The 15,567-nt window shown below is 42.2% G+C and overlaps 1 protein-coding gene across 1 annotated transcript in view; it reads right to left on the bottom strand.

Moving 5' to 3' along the window:
* Nucleotides 1-7,804: 7,804 nt before the first annotated feature.
* Nucleotides 7,805-15,567, bottom strand: part of CRLF2 (cytokine receptor like factor 2) — a 33,666-nt gene continuing 25,903 nt past the window's right edge. Inside the window, exons 7-9 of the mRNA XM_059724396.1 lie at nt 13,948-14,062; nt 10,893-10,977; nt 7,805-9,681 (exon numbers count right to left, since the gene is read on the bottom strand). Coding sequence (XP_059580379.1) covers nt 9,412-9,681; nt 10,893-10,977; nt 13,948-14,062 — 470 coding nt within the window. The 3' untranslated portion in view covers nt 7,805-9,411. The remainder of the gene's footprint in view (nt 9,682-10,892; nt 10,978-13,947; nt 14,063-15,567) is intronic.

Raw genomic sequence — 15,567 nt, 5'->3', positions numbered from 1 at the left:
ATTTTTAAAATCACTTTTTAAAACACATCTTGCTTGTTGCTGTCCAATGTGAATTACAGCAGAGTCCAGCCTTCAAATTAAAATTGCTCATGAGACTGTCTCTCAGACATGTAAAACTCTCTACCCCATCCTTTCAAGCTCTCCACAGCTCTTGCTCAAGTAGAGTATCAATAAAATAAACAGTTTTCTTTTGCGCGGAGAACTATAAGTTGCAACAATAAATTAAATGGACTCTAAAAGCTTTTATTAGTACATAGTTAAAAACATTGGGTTTATTTAATTGCACTCAAAACAATCCATTTCTGCTCAAAATTGTGTGTCAAATAACTCTATAAAAACATTTTTAAGGAAATTATAAGGCACCAACATAGCCAAAATGAACCCAAAAATGAGTGAAAATAAAAGCTGCAAACCAGGTTCCAATAAATCCTGTTATTTGCTAAAAAGATCTGTGTGGTTTCCTCCCACCCTTCCTCCCTCTGAAAATCATACATCAAAAGCAAAGCAACACCATAGATGTTATAGCTATCAAAGTAAATTGGTGCTGCATAGGCATATCTGATGCATTTGTTGCATCAGAAAAAAATTTACTGCCTGTCTGTTTCTCTGTTGTGAAAATACCGTTCAATTTGTCTATGCTGCCATATGGGACATGCTATCTCTATTTCTATGGACATAATTAGGAATAAGACATAGTATCTGAAGGGCTCATGCCTTTGAAGAATATGACAACTTCTGAATTAATAAAAAGGAGATAGGAAGGTTGCTTCGTACTCTTCCTCTCACTGTGGGGAGCTGAGCATGCCTTTTCTGACTGGCTGTTTAATTTGCTCACTTGTAACTATGGTTGTGTGAACCATTCAATTCCCAGTCTGATACACTTTCTAACAGGCTGTTTAGCCATCCTATGAGTGCTTAGAAAAGTTAACAGGTGATTGGACTGCTATGGACAGAAGGAAAAAAGACAACAAAAAAGTGGGAAATAACACACGGGAAATAACACTGCATTTAGCGTTGCAACTCTGTCACTGCTTGAAAAAATATTTCAAATAACAGCCAAGGACCGAAGTATTGTGGAACTCACTATGAGGTGACCCCTCCCAATTTCTGCTAAAGCACTGCACAGAAATCTGCTGCAGCTCAGCATTATGCAGCAAAGCTAATTGGTGACACCATCTGAAAACATTAGGTTTTTTAATCTGAAGATTAGCACAAAATGGAGATCTAACTGTAACCCTGATCTGCCACACTAGGGGTGGCCTACTGCCAATTTCAGATCCCTGGGGTGCCAGTGGCGTTGGTCTTTCTCCCAGTCCACTGAAGAAAACATAGCAGCCAAGCCGCAGAGTACCCTGAGATCCCCTCCTCCAGTGCAAGGCATGATTCAAACTGGTATATATACAAACTTTAATACAATCTATCTATATATCTGTCTATCAATATATATATACACACACACACAAATTATAGGCACTTGAATTTCTAAATGACACAGAAAGGAAAAAGGAATAACTAAGCTAACAATACTGGGTAACAATCAACAGTAAACAACCCAACATTCACACATTTGCTTATTTGACTACAACGTACTATACTTCATATTGATAACACAGCACTTCAAATACATGGATGACTTAAGACCGTGATGCTCAGGGTGACAGTAAAATGCCTTTTGCAATCTCTCCAGTGGTCGGCAGGGGAGGCACAGCTCAAGGTCTGCTGGGCTCAGCACACACAACCCAGTCTTCAGCTGGGTTTCCAGGCAGCAGCCAGTAGGGGACACGGTGCCCTCTGACTCATCTGGTAGCTGACTCAAGCTTCTGATACCCTCAGACAGTGTTGTCCCACCCCTGGCACAAACTGTAACTCACAGGCAAACACAACACAAAGCAACACAAAAACTACCGCACTTCCCAGCCCCTCTTTGTCTTTCTATAGTCCTCCTCTCACCCCTCAGAGGGTTTCCTCTATTCAACAGCTTCCCTGCATGATGCTCGGTACCCCCTTCTCCCCTCTAGCAGATGCCCTAAGGGACCAGGGACTAACTCCCTCCAGTCTGGCCTTCCCCACACACGGCTTACAGGTTCCTTGTGGACAGTGTGCCCGTGGGACTCAGCCTGTCGTGTCCTGAAGCCCCAGCTTGGTTTTTCAGGGCTAAGTGCCCCTGCATCCTCCGGAGGTCCCCCCGCGAGCTCCAGCTGCCCCCCAAGGGGTGGATCCACCACTGCACAGCTCACTCTCTTGTCATCCCACACACACGCATTCTCTCTTAAAGGATCCCTCCCAGCCAATCAGGAGACTGGGATTTTTTTGCGGGTTTGCTATTGTTTGCCAGTCTCTTACTGGGACTTTCCTCTTCTAAGATGTGTCCATTGAGGCAGGTTTTCATTTGCCCTTCGTCTGGAGTCCTCAGAGGTACAAAATTCATTGCTCTCTTTGGTGCCTTAGAAGCAGGGATCCTGGTTTTCTCTGATTTAGAAAAAATCCCCAATTTGGGGCGTAAAAAGGTAACAAAATTCACATTTTTCCATAATTAAAATGAAATACCACTAATACATAAATATATATATATATGTATTAGTGGTATTTCATTTTAATTATGGAAAAATGTGAATCACAGTTTTCTGTGATCAAAATGAAACACTGCTATATATATGCTGTATATATATAGCAGTGTTTCATTTTGATCACAGAAAAATGTGGATTTTGGGTTACTTTTTTTAACCTGAAAATTAGGGATTTTTTTTTAATCAGAGAAAACCAGGATCCCTGCTTATAAGGGACAAATCTCCACTGCCGCAAGCCCTGCTGTGTCTCGAATGGAGCACTGTGTTCCAAGGTACATGCACTTTAATGCTTGTTACGTAACCAATACATGTTGTCTAGTTGTCCAATCAAAGGCCTTGCAAGAGATGGCAGTCTTGTAGGACCACTGTGTGGCTTGGGAACACAGCTCTATCCATGCTGTGCTGCTACCTTGTAAAACTGTCTTTCACGCTCCTATAGATTCATAGATGTTAGGGTTGGAAGGGACCTCAATAGATCATCGAGTCTGACCCCCTGCATAGGCAGGAAAGAGTGCTGGGTCTAGATGACCCCAGCTAGATGATTATCTAACCTCTTCTTGAAGACCCGCAGGGTAGGGGAGAGCACCACCTCCCTTGGGAGCCCGTTCCAGACCTTGGCCACTCTAACTGTGAAGAAGTGTTTCCTAATGTCCAATCTAAATCTGCTCTCTGCTAGCTTGTGGCCATTATTTCTTGTAAGCCCCAGGGGCGCCTTGGTGAATAAATACTCACCAATTCCCTTCTGTGCCCCCGTGATGAACTTATAGGCAGCCACAAGGTCGCCTCTCAACCTTCTCTTGCAGAGGCTGAAAAGGTCCAGTTTCTCTAGTCTCTCCTCATAGGGCTTGGTCTGCAGGCCCTTAACCATACAAGTGGCCCTTCTCTGGACCCTCTCCAGGTTATCCGCATCCCTCTTGAATTGTGGCGCCCAGAATTGCACGCAGTACTCCAACTGCAGTCTGACCAGCGCCCGATAGAGGGGAAGTATCACCTCCTTGGACCTATTCGACATGCATCTACTGATGCACAATAAAGTGCCATTGGCTTTTCTGATGGCTTCGTCACACTGCCAACTCATGTTCATCTTAGAGTCCACTAGGACTCTAAGATCCCTTTCCACTTCCATGCCACCCAGCAGGTCATTCCCTAGGCTGTAGGTGTGCTGGACATTTTTCCTCCCTAGGTGCAGCACTTTGCATTTCTCCTTGTTGAACTGCATTCTGTTGTTTTCTGCCCACTTGTCTAACCTGTCCAGGTCTGCTTGCAGCTGTTCCCTGCCCTCCGGCATGTCCACTTCTCCCCATAGCTTTGTGTCATCTGCAAACTTGGACAGAGTACATTTCACTCCCTCATCCAAGTCGCTGATGAAGACATTAAAGAGTACCAGTCCAAGGACCGAACCCTGCGGGACCCCACTGCCCACACCCTTCCAGGTCGAAGCCGACCCATCCACCACGACTCTCTAGGTGCGACCCTCCAGCCAATTCGCCACCCACCAGACTGTGTAGTCATCCAAGTCACAGCCTCTTAACTTGTTCACCAGTATGGGGTGGGATACCGTATCGAAGGCCTTCTTGAAGTCTAAGTATACGACATCCACCCCTCCTCCTGTGTCCAGGCATTTCGTAACCTGGTCATAAAAAGAGACTAGATTGGTCAGGCACGATCTGCCTGCCATGAACCCGTGCTGGTTTCCCCTCAGCATAATTTGTCCTGCCAGGCTCTCGCCTATGTAAGCCTTGATAATTTTTTCAAAGACTTTGCCAAGGATGGAGGTGAGACTGACTGGCCTATAGTTGCCCGGGTCCTCCTTCCTCCCCTTCTTGAAAATGGGGACCACAATGGCCCTTTTCCAGTCCTCCGGGACTTGGCCCGTGCGCCACGAGCGTTCGAATATTCCCGCCAGTGGCTCTTCAATGATGTCGGCCAGTGCCTTCAGCACCCTCAGATGGAGCTCATCCGGGCCTGCTGACTTAAAGGCATCCAGTTCTTCTGTCCTCCAACCCTATGGCCAGCAGTCCAGTAGTCCTTCTATCCTGAATCACAAAGAACCTTCTGCTCCTATCTGCCACTCAGTATGGGGATGGGTGCAAAAGGCCAAGTGATTTCTATTCAAGTGGAAGTTCAGAATAAAATGAACAGACCTGGAGAGGAAAGGTAAAATGGCAGAGGGATGATATAAAAAGGGAAATGATGGCAGAAAAATGTCTATTTGTGTAACTCTGCATAACTCAAGTAGAGACTATGCATCATCTTTTCTTGGCTGCTAACACCATTTCCCAAGATGCCTTGAAAACAGATAGAGCATGTTATATCAGGCCTTCAGTTGCATTGTCCTACACAATATTGAGTCCCAGTCCTCTATTATCCTCTATACATTAGATATGAACTACAAACTACACTGAATGAACAAGACAAAAGTGTGAACATAAAAATAAGCGCTACTGGGTTTCTTAGTGGGGTGGTCAAAAGGGAAACTGAGCAGAGCAACCCCAGGCACTGCCGTTGCAGGGGGAACTGCAAAAAATAGTCTCTGCTGCAGCAAGCAATTGGCTGCATCACCACCACTGGCAGCATATCAGATGGAGCTTCTCTGTGCAGAGCTGATGCCCTGCTATGCATCTGGTGGTTGTGTGTGTGTGTGTGCGCGTGCGTGCGTGCATGCGTGCGTGCGTGCGTGCGCGCTCATGTATGCACATGCACACTGCTACGTTGAGGTTTACTTCTTGCAGAAAAGAGAAGTAAACCTTAATCCCCTGCAAATGTCCAAACTAAGAAACTACTTGAAATATCCTTCTAGTTTCCCATACAAGATACAAAAGTTAATTCCAAATTTTTAAGCCAAAATGTTCAAATGATTTTAGATGCTTCTATTACGGGGAGGATCAGTTTGAGATACTTTCCAGGGACTGTGTATTCAAAAGGGCTAAACACCTATTCACAGAGTACCAGGGCCCTCTACAGTGTCTCACTTTTGTAAAATTTAATTTGGTTGGTAGCTTTAAAATGGGAAGCTAATTGGAAAATTTGGGGAGTTTAAAAAGAGAGCTCTTAAAAGACACATTTTTTGTCAATTTAATGCCTAAAAAACCTGCCACATTTTTAAATTTATATTTAAGTATATTAAATTCCCTCCTATACATTTAGAAACAATAAGAACATATTCAGATCGTTACCTTTAAGTATAAGATGTCCATAGGAAGCTTAAATGCGTATATATGTATTATAATTGATATAGAAACAATGCAAAGATATTTAGCTTTGTACCAGCTCTGACATGGTCATAGGAAGGTTAGAAAAGTTACCCCAGCCTCCAATTGATGTTCATTTTTTCCACAGCAAAAACTGAATCTGATCCTATGATGGGATTACTGGTTATAATACAAGGACAAATAAATTTTCAAATGGAATCACTTGGGAGCTATATATTTCTAGTTTGTGCCTCTGGTAGCCTGATAGACTTACTGTATTGAATGTACAATGGCATACAGTAGTGTAACTGCAAGAGTGAGGAAGCGTGATGGGGACAACTGGTCAAGGTGCCAAAGAAGGGGGGGTGGTAGGAAGAGTCTGCTGCTGGCAGCCACCTCTTTGTGTTTGCAACCATGGCACTCACTGGAATTTGTTGCTATCTCTTTGCTCCAGACACCTAGCTGCACCCCTACATATCTATCTTACATATATATGTATGTATGTTTCTGTGTGTGTGTGTGTGTGTGTGTGTGTATATGTATACACATACATACACTGTACATGCAGTTACAGTTATGTGTGTGTGTGTGTGTGTGTGTGTATATATATATATATACACACACACATATGCACACGCACACACATGCGCACATACATACATATGTGTGTGTATGTGTGTGTGTGTATATACATATATATATATATATGTATATACATATTTGTAATAACAGTTATATTTTTCAGAAAGGGGTTCTAATTCCTTTTAAATCCTTCAAAAGTAATCTACTTAATACTCCGCTTTTTAGAAAGCATTTGGGTATTGTACATTTTCTCACTTCTGCTCTCATTCTGTTTAGGGCATGTATGAGATTAGTCCCTCTGTGACCACAACATGACTAACACAACCCACATATAACAGTAAGAATCAACTTCAATATTTTGAGGGAAACACCTTTCTTGTGTTTTGAACCATACTTTTAATAGTACCAAAACATATATCCAGATATTTCTGAGGACAGAATTTCTACTTGGCAAAGTGTTTTGAGATTTTTAGAACTTGACCTTTGTTTTCAAACAAATTCTCGCTCCTCCAGCCCTCCCACACACACACACACACACACACACACACACACACACACACACACACACACCCAAATTCTAACTTTTCCACAAAGTTACATTTCAATAAAAATACTTTTGCATTGCTCAAAATATTTCATTTTGATATCATTTATTGTATACTATATTTTATATAAATGTATTCTACAAAAAGTCATTTAAATTAAAAAAAAAAATTAAGTAAAAAAATCAACATGACTCTTTCCAAAACTATTCAGACATTTGAATATTATAGGAAATGTTTTGAGCAGTAGTACAAACCATAAATGTATATTCTGATCTTAGCTTCCTACTCTATTGATCTGAAATATTATTGGGCCCAGTTTTCAACTGGTGTAAATCTATGGCAATTTTCATGAATTGAGGAGCTAGCCCAACAAATTAATGCAGTGCTAGGGATGAATTTAAGTTTAGGTGCTTGACTATAATATTTGCTTTTAAGAAGCATGTATATTAAGTGGTACAGGAAGATCAACAAAATAGCCTTGCTGATTCAAGTATTTTCGCTGTCTAATTAAATGAGATTAGAAAGCAAAAAAACAATTATATATTATAACTAAAGCTGAGGCACATTATGATAATAAAAGACTGATAAATGCAAGAGAGCAGGAAGTAATTAGTAAATTCTACAATTGCTGAATAAATTAAAAGAAGACTTACAATATTATACAAAGAAGAGACCCTCCAGCAAATCAAAATACCATTAATAGGGAATTATCCCATTTCTCTACAATAATTTGTCTACTTATACAAAGAGAAAACTTTGTGGACATGGGAATAACTAGTTTCCAAGTTCTTGATCTTGCAGCAAGGTCTACAAGCAAAGTCTGCTGCACAGCATCAAACTATTAACTTCAAGTGTTGCCTGTCTAGAACTCACTGCAAGATCAGGACCCAGTAAGATACTCTGCATCCTAAACATAATATTCTTTGGAACAGATGCTGGGGTTTTTTTTGCACTCTGGGTGCAATGCAAATACTTTAATTGACAGTGGGAGCTCCTGAAAGCATTGTACCTGTAGCAAACCCAATGGCGCAAACAAATGTTGTATTTATCCTAGAATAAATCATTTTAGCCCAGGACAAAGCCCATGTCCATTGGCCTGGGATAAATAAAGAAAAGGGTCCCAAATAAGAGGTAGTAACAGTTTATCCTGGGATATTGCAAAGTACATCTGTACAGTTATCTTGAGATTGAATCAATGGCAGAAAAGCACTGCTTCACTGCTTTCTAAACCCTCATTAGAAGGGTGATGTATGTACATGTCAATCAAGAAATATTTTTGTTTTATACAAGTCCAGAAACTACTTATCCAGGGACAAATGCAACAGCTGTTCCTAGCCACAGATTTCTAGGGCCTGTTAAGACAAATGTGGACATGTAGTATGCAGTGTTGCGGTGCTATATGCCGCACTTGCAGGCACTCCCTGTGCTGCTACTTGGCAGCATGGGGGAGGAGGAGCAGGTTTGAACCCAGGAGATCCTGGGGTCATAATACATGTGCATGTGGCAGCAGCATATGCTGCCCAGAACTGGAGCCTGGCTGGCCAGAGCCACACTCCAGTTGTTGGGCAGGCTCCATGTTGCAGGACTGATACAACTGCAGCTCCTGGAGGCCCCCTAGACCCCAGGTAAGGCTGCTGGGGTCAGCACAGTTGCTGGCCCCAGCCTCCCCTACCCACCCAGGGTAACGTGCTGCATACCAGAGCATGTGTGGCATGGGAGTTCCCCGGGGACAAGTGGCACACCTTGTGCTGCTGCTGTCTGTCCCCAGGGAAACGCACATTCCCGCTCACGGGGATACACCCCTGGACTGAAATGTGAGCTGCTTGTATACCCTTTAAAAGGGGGTCAGCAGATGAGGGGGTGAGGAGAAGTCATTAGTAGCTTTACCTCTTGTGGAGCCATACTAAAGCACTCCATTCCTGCTCTGTATGCTACACGCTGAAACAGATGTAATATAGCTGCCTTAGTAAATGCCATAGATGCATGGCATTAAGCTCTCCAAGATGCCCAGCATTAAAGCAAGGGACCCACATTATATCTGCTTTGGGGTGTAATGCACATGACATGCTTTACTGTGGCACTCTCTAGTAAGCTTCTTTGATGGTGCAGATATGCCCTTCCTGTCCATTTGGATGGGCCAGTCTGGTACCTGCACAACCTGTACGAAATCCATGTACTCTCTAAGTGTTAGGACCAGAAGCATGTCCAACCTCTGCAGGTATGCACCATGGGTGAAGGAGACTCCTTTAATTCTCCTGTCCACATCATGAAGCAAGAACTCAATTTAGCCTACGGGGGCCCAACTAAAACCAGAAACTAAGCGTGCCTAAATATATGACTATAATGCCCTTAGCTTTATCAATAAGCCTGCATCATTCATTTTGAAGCACTGGGAAAGTTCAGATTCAGATCAAGATGACAGCTTAACTTTTCCTGCTAAACAAGCCTAACTTGTAATGGTATTTAATTGCCTCTTTAAACATATCAAGATCCCCTGTACTTTATGTTCCTTCCGAGCAAGCAGTTTCATAACATGACATACATGTCTTCATTCATTAAAAACTTAAAACTCTCCAAAGAAACCATATCACTGGACGTTGGTGGTAGGCAGGTATTTTGAGCAAAATTTAGATAATCTCTTTCATGCATGTTTGGCAACTCACAAAGCCTTTGTTTAGCTTCCCCTTTAACATCCTTCTTTTTCTCTTGCACTCTTTCCTCCTCAATGATGCACTCCTGCTCTTCACATTCCATCTTTGCTTGGACCATTGCATTCTCCGTTTTGTCAAACCATTCCTGGAAGAATGCAATGTTGATGTTAACAAATTCTCTAATTTTGCTAAAAATAAACACAGAGGGCACTGACCCTGACTATTCCTTTAGTCGTGGCTTGTTCCTACGACCACCCACATTAGGGAAGTTGGTGAGAAGCCAATAGAAGGCAGGAAATAAAAAATAAAAACAAAAAAACACACACATTAAGAAAGTGTCTAGAAGATTACCAGAGGGCACCCTCAATGCTATATGTGTTATTATCTAGCATTTTCAGGGAATGTTGTTTTCAAAGGAACTTAGCTACGTGAAATACCTTTTTCTGTTTTTCCTCAGGATTTTGAAGGGCTTTAAGCCAAGTCTAGACCTAATCCAAATGCCAGGTAAAGTATCATATAAATAGTAACTGAGATGAATGTTGTAGAACCAAGAACTGTTCAAAGACTATCGCATTCATTTTACAAATGTTATATTTCCATAGGTTTGTAAGTAACTGTATTCCTCACTTAAGGATTAAGAAAAGAGGCACCTTCAGAAAATAAATACAATGCAGGATAATTCATGTAAATCTCCAATGCTGAAACTCTGACATCAAGGTAGTGGGCAGATTCATAAGAAACAAGTACCAAGTTTTCTCCCTGTAAACGACATATATTCCAACAGAGAAGCACAAATAACCTGTTTTTCTTGCAGGCTATTCTCTTTTGATGTGAGGATTTATTGTTTTCATAGCAAAATGTACATTAAAGGACTGGAGGTTTTAATGGACATTGGCAGTGTTACGTCAGGGAGCCTTAACAAGTGTGGTTAAGAGAAGCTGGAGATCTGGAAAGAGTGATTTGGTGCACAGTGATTTGGTGTGGCTACTACTGAGCTGCATTTCATGACTAATGTTGCCTCATTTTTATCTTGAACTTCCCCTAACTTTTTCCATATGATATGTATTGCCTTCAATTGCAAGCTTCTACAGACAGTTCCTGACAGTTTGAATAGGGCTTAGTATTGTTGATCTTTGATCAGGGCACTTGGGTGTTAACACAGAGTGAAAATAATCATAATTCTTCTATAAGACCAAATGGTCAAGAAGTGGAGAGAGAAATGGTGCTTTTGGATCAGAGGTTACTTTAAACCTCTGCAGACACCACAGAAATAGGTAGCATATTTTTTCAAATAATTACATGGTTGAACAGCTGTGTTTGAATTAAAATTGGCCAGAAAAGTCAAGGATGTTTTACCTGTAAATTTCCATTGTGATCAGTGAAGAGGTCAGTAAATATATATTTTGGATCTGGTATTACTGGCATAATTGACTTCTGAAATCTGTAAAGAGAAAAAAAACTTTACTAAATGTTCCATCCATTCAGAGAAGGATGATCTACTCCAAAAATGAACTTTGTTTAGAAAGACAATTCATACTGCAGCACTATAGTATAAAAAACATCTTTTATCTTTGATGAATCATATTCAGTATCATTGTTTTTAAGAGCATTCGCCCTAAAATCTGCGTACAAGCTTCTCTCCTGTGAACAAATTCTGCGGTGTGCAACAGAATGGTGGATGCCGGCAGCTTAGAACAGTGGTTCTCAACCTTTTTTTGTACAGGACCCATTTGTAAACATTGCTGGCTAGTCCTGACCCAAGTAAACAGTTTAAGTAGAAAACAGCCCCTTGGCTTTGCTGGTGCCCTTCACTCCTGACTTCTGCCCCCTGCCCCAGGCCCCAGCCTCCCACCATATGGTATTGGGCAGGGGGGAATAGGGCATGAGGGGCCCCAAGCAGCCCCTTGCAAAACTTTTCCAGCCTGCAATGGAAAACCCATGTTCCCTACATTTTTCTCCTTTAAAAGAGAGTCCATTTTTAACATTTGTTTGTGACCCTTTCATCTATTCTTGCCACTCACTTTTGGGTTGCAACCCTCAGGTTGAGAAATGCTGGCTTACGACTCTGATTTCTGGCATGTTTATCCAAGACATGTCACAGAAAAATGCATTACATACCAGAGTTTCCTCTAAACTCTGAAGAATTGTCCCCCAAGGGATGAAATACTGACCGGAAATTACCACAGCAGGGCATAGTACAGCTATTCTGGTGTGCAGGAAACAGCCATATATTGGCTTGGTGCTTGTTACAAAACTTAGGCCCTTTTCTGTTCTTCAGACTGGTGAAAACCTGGCTGTGTAACTTGAGTTGGAATTCTAGTAACATATATCTTCACCTGTGGTATTGTAGCGTGAGTTTTTCAAAAGAAAAAACTAATTATCTTGTTTTTTCAGTTTTTATTGTAGATAAAATGATGTGCCAAGCTGTCAGACCAAAAATCTTGCTAATATCTTGCATTTGCTGACTGTGCTTATCAGTCTACTTTAGCCTAATGCAACAATGATTATTGGTTCTTTGATCACATCCAGTTTTTGAAAATGGCACTTGAAAGTGTAGCGGGCTTGCTGGGCTTTGCATGGCTCTCTGGGCTTAGGACACCATGAATACATTGGTGGGGCAAAACCCACCAATCAGAAACAGGCAGGGGAGGAGCCAGGAGGAGAGTCTGCTCCCCCTCTACTCTAAAGCGGGGGCAGGAGTGGACTTAATTAGGAACTGCAGCTGTAGCCCTACTAATTGGTTCATTTTCAACCTGGGGCAGAGTCCCAGAAGGGGATATAAGCAGCTGTGTGCTGAGCACAAGGCACAGTCAGTGAAAGATGAAGAAGAAGGAAGGGGTCCTGGGGCCAAGAAGAGCTGGGAGAGCTTCCCAGCAGTCATATCCAGCTGCCCAGAAGAGCCCGAAAGATTCTGCCACTGGACAGAAGCAGTAGGCGGTGCAGGCATCACTGTACAGAGGGTCCGCAAGGGACTGGGACCCTGCGAACCACAGCGAGGCAGCTTGGGTCTCCAACCCTGGCACAAGTCTGGGCTGTGGTGCAGGCATCGCTGCACAGAGGGTCTGCAAGGGACCAGGACCCTGGGAGCCGCAGTGAGGCAGCTCAGGTCTCCAACCCCAGCACAAGGCCAGGCTGCAATGCAGGTGTTGCTGCATGGAGGGTCCACGAGGGACTGAGATCCTGGGAGCTGCAGTGAGGCAGCTCAGGTCTCCAATCACATCATGAGGCTGGGCACAGGAGGCAGCGCTACTGGCCTGGAGATGGAGGGGCCGGGTGGTCTGGGACCCATTTCCTGCAGTGGGTCCACAAGGGCCCTGGGAATGGAGCAGTTCACAAGCATAGGGAGCAGCATTCAAAGTGGCGCAGCCCTGGGTATACACGAGGCAGCCCAGGCCTGCAACTCCTGCTGAGAAGAATTGGGCCACTGAGATGCACGAGCCCTCCCTGGAGAAACTTTAGCCACGCCAGGGAGCTTATGAACACTGCCCCACCCGGCTCCTTGGAACACATGGGTTAGTGGGGAAATGGGTGTCCCACCGGGGAAGAGGCAGGAGGAAGAGATCCCTTAGAGGAGGGGAACCACTAGAGAACTCTTGCATCTTATATTTTAGTGTGTTTACTGATTGTTTGATATACACTGTGCATTTTGGAGTGTTTATTAACTGTTAACTGTACGCCTGATAGTTTAAAGTGCAATTTATTGTTGTACTTACCTGTTCATATTGTTTAGAACTATGCTTACCTGTTTATATTTAGGTGTGTATATAATTATAATCATATGTATTTATAACCTGCAAATATTCACTTTAGTTCACTACCTTTTTATAAACATAAATTAAATGTATATATGTTTAAAACATTGCTTTCTGTTCCTCCTCTATTAAGACACAATAGGTAGGAGGGAGCTACAAGTAAATTACAGTTTCCACCCCCAGCCCATGTACCCTGCTGGATTTCCCCTTCTATTGGTGAGAGGGGACACTCACTTTGGGAACACCCGGGTTACAAAAGTGACACAAAGAAGTAAAGATTGGCTTTGAAGCAAGATGGAAAGGAATTGGCTTTTTAATGGTTTAAAAAGTGGAAATCCAAGGCTAGGTGGGCCTTTTAAGACTATAAAGGTCCCTCAGCACTACCACAATCATTCTGTTTATATTTGTAAAAGAAAGGAAACCACTTGGAGAAGTAATTTCATGGCATAGCAGCCCTACTCTACTTAAGTTGTTGACTTCCCAATTTTCTGCAGTCACAAAATCTGACTTCCTTGTCACACATGAATTTGAATGCTAAATATGTTGATCCTGACGTCAGCTGCAGCATTTATTACATTGTGTTGTATTGTGTTGCATTGTCTTCCATTGTGTTTCATTACATTAATGAAAATATATATGACCTGCAAATGTATGCTTACCTTTGCCATTTGCACAGAAAAATCAGGAGGATGAATATTATGAGAAAGATCATCAGCAAAAATATTAAGAGGATTATGGCATCTGACAAAGGTTTTATATCATCAGCACATGATTCTAGGAATAATCACAGAAATACTTGTTGAAAAAAAAACTTTCTTATCAATTTAAGAAGCAAACGTTCTATACAATAGCAATGTTAAGGAAGAGAGAAGAACAATTTAAATAGAAAGTGAAAATCACTATTCCTTAAATTATGCAATAACATGCCATACTTTTTTGCTATCCAGCATAATTGACCTCCTTTTAATTGACCTGGGGAGAAGGTGGGGCTTGAATTATGAGCAGAAATCCTGGTTTTCTATAGACATGCGTGCATACACATACATACACACACACACGTATGCATGTATGTATGTATTACTGGTGTTTCATTTAATCATGGAAAAATGTGAATTTTAGGTTACTTTTTTAACCACAAAACTGGGGATTTTTTGTTTTATCAAAGAAAACCAGGATCCCTGATTATGAGAATTTATACTGATTAATCTGAGACCAAAAGAAGAAATGTCACTTCTAGGGTAAGTGCTGTTTAGGTGTCTTTTAAGTGCCAAAGTTACTAATAAGTATCCTATTTAACCTCCATGAAACATTTTAAATTCCATTCAGGCTCTTAATTTCCATTGGTTTTGTGTAAGCACACAGCACCTCTGCCTAGTCTAAAAAGCTCTCTGCAGTCCCTTGTGAACCAACTTATCTTTCCAAGTATGCTCAAAAGGGTTCGTAAGATGGCCACCAAAGCATTTAACATCACATTCATGCCTTTGTCATCCAGCTGCTCTGGGAAAAGTGTGCAAACTCTACATGTCTTCGATGGCATGAGCAGAAAAGGGGCAAATGAAATGACTGGTTGACACCAAATACTGCATATGAAAGGGAAGGAGTTAGAGGTATTGCCTTCTTGTTCACTACCCTAGTGGTTAATAATTTCCCCAGAAAGCAAGAGATCTAGATTTTAGGCCCCCTAACTCAGAGAGGTTTGAAATACACTCACATATCTCTCTTCCCAGTACAATGCCCTAACTACCAGGCCTCTGTAGGGTGCCATAGGATTCAAGTTGTGGGGCTCAATGAGAGACTTAATCTCTTTAGAGATGTAATAGTCAAGGTTTGAATTATGGGGGAACTCAGGGGGGGCTGAGCCCCCCATAAGAGATGAGAGCCCCCCCTGTAAAATTTGAAAATCATAACCTGGGGAGAGCTCCAATTTTATAAGGGCATCGTAATTGGCAGCCTATTTTTTTGTAGCCCCCCCTCTGCCCCCCAAGAGTCAAACTGTAATTTGAACCCTGGTAACAGTATTAGTTCACTTGAGGGACCTCCCTAAATTTGAGGTAAGCATCAAGCTAGATTAGAGGCACTTTAGAGGATTTGGGCAAACACCAGGAAATCACTGGAGAATGTCCTATAATGTAATGTTGCCTGGCTTTGAGCCCTCTACTTCAAAGAAGACATAAGGTCTTGCTAGAGGTGAAGTTCCTGATGTGTGTACAAATAACAGTTGTCACTGAAAGTTCCTGTTTCTCACTTTCTTGGCAAGAAGTGGGGGTTGAGGTGGGTAG

The sequence above is a fragment of the Alligator mississippiensis genome, chromosome 1 (genome assembly GCF_030867095.1).
Source record: "Alligator mississippiensis isolate rAllMis1 chromosome 1, rAllMis1, whole genome shotgun sequence".
NCBI classification, from domain to species: domain Eukaryota; kingdom Metazoa; phylum Chordata; order Crocodylia; family Alligatoridae; genus Alligator; species Alligator mississippiensis.
The sequence above is the reverse complement of the archived record's forward strand: the minus strand, read 5'-3'. Positions and strand labels throughout refer to the sequence as shown.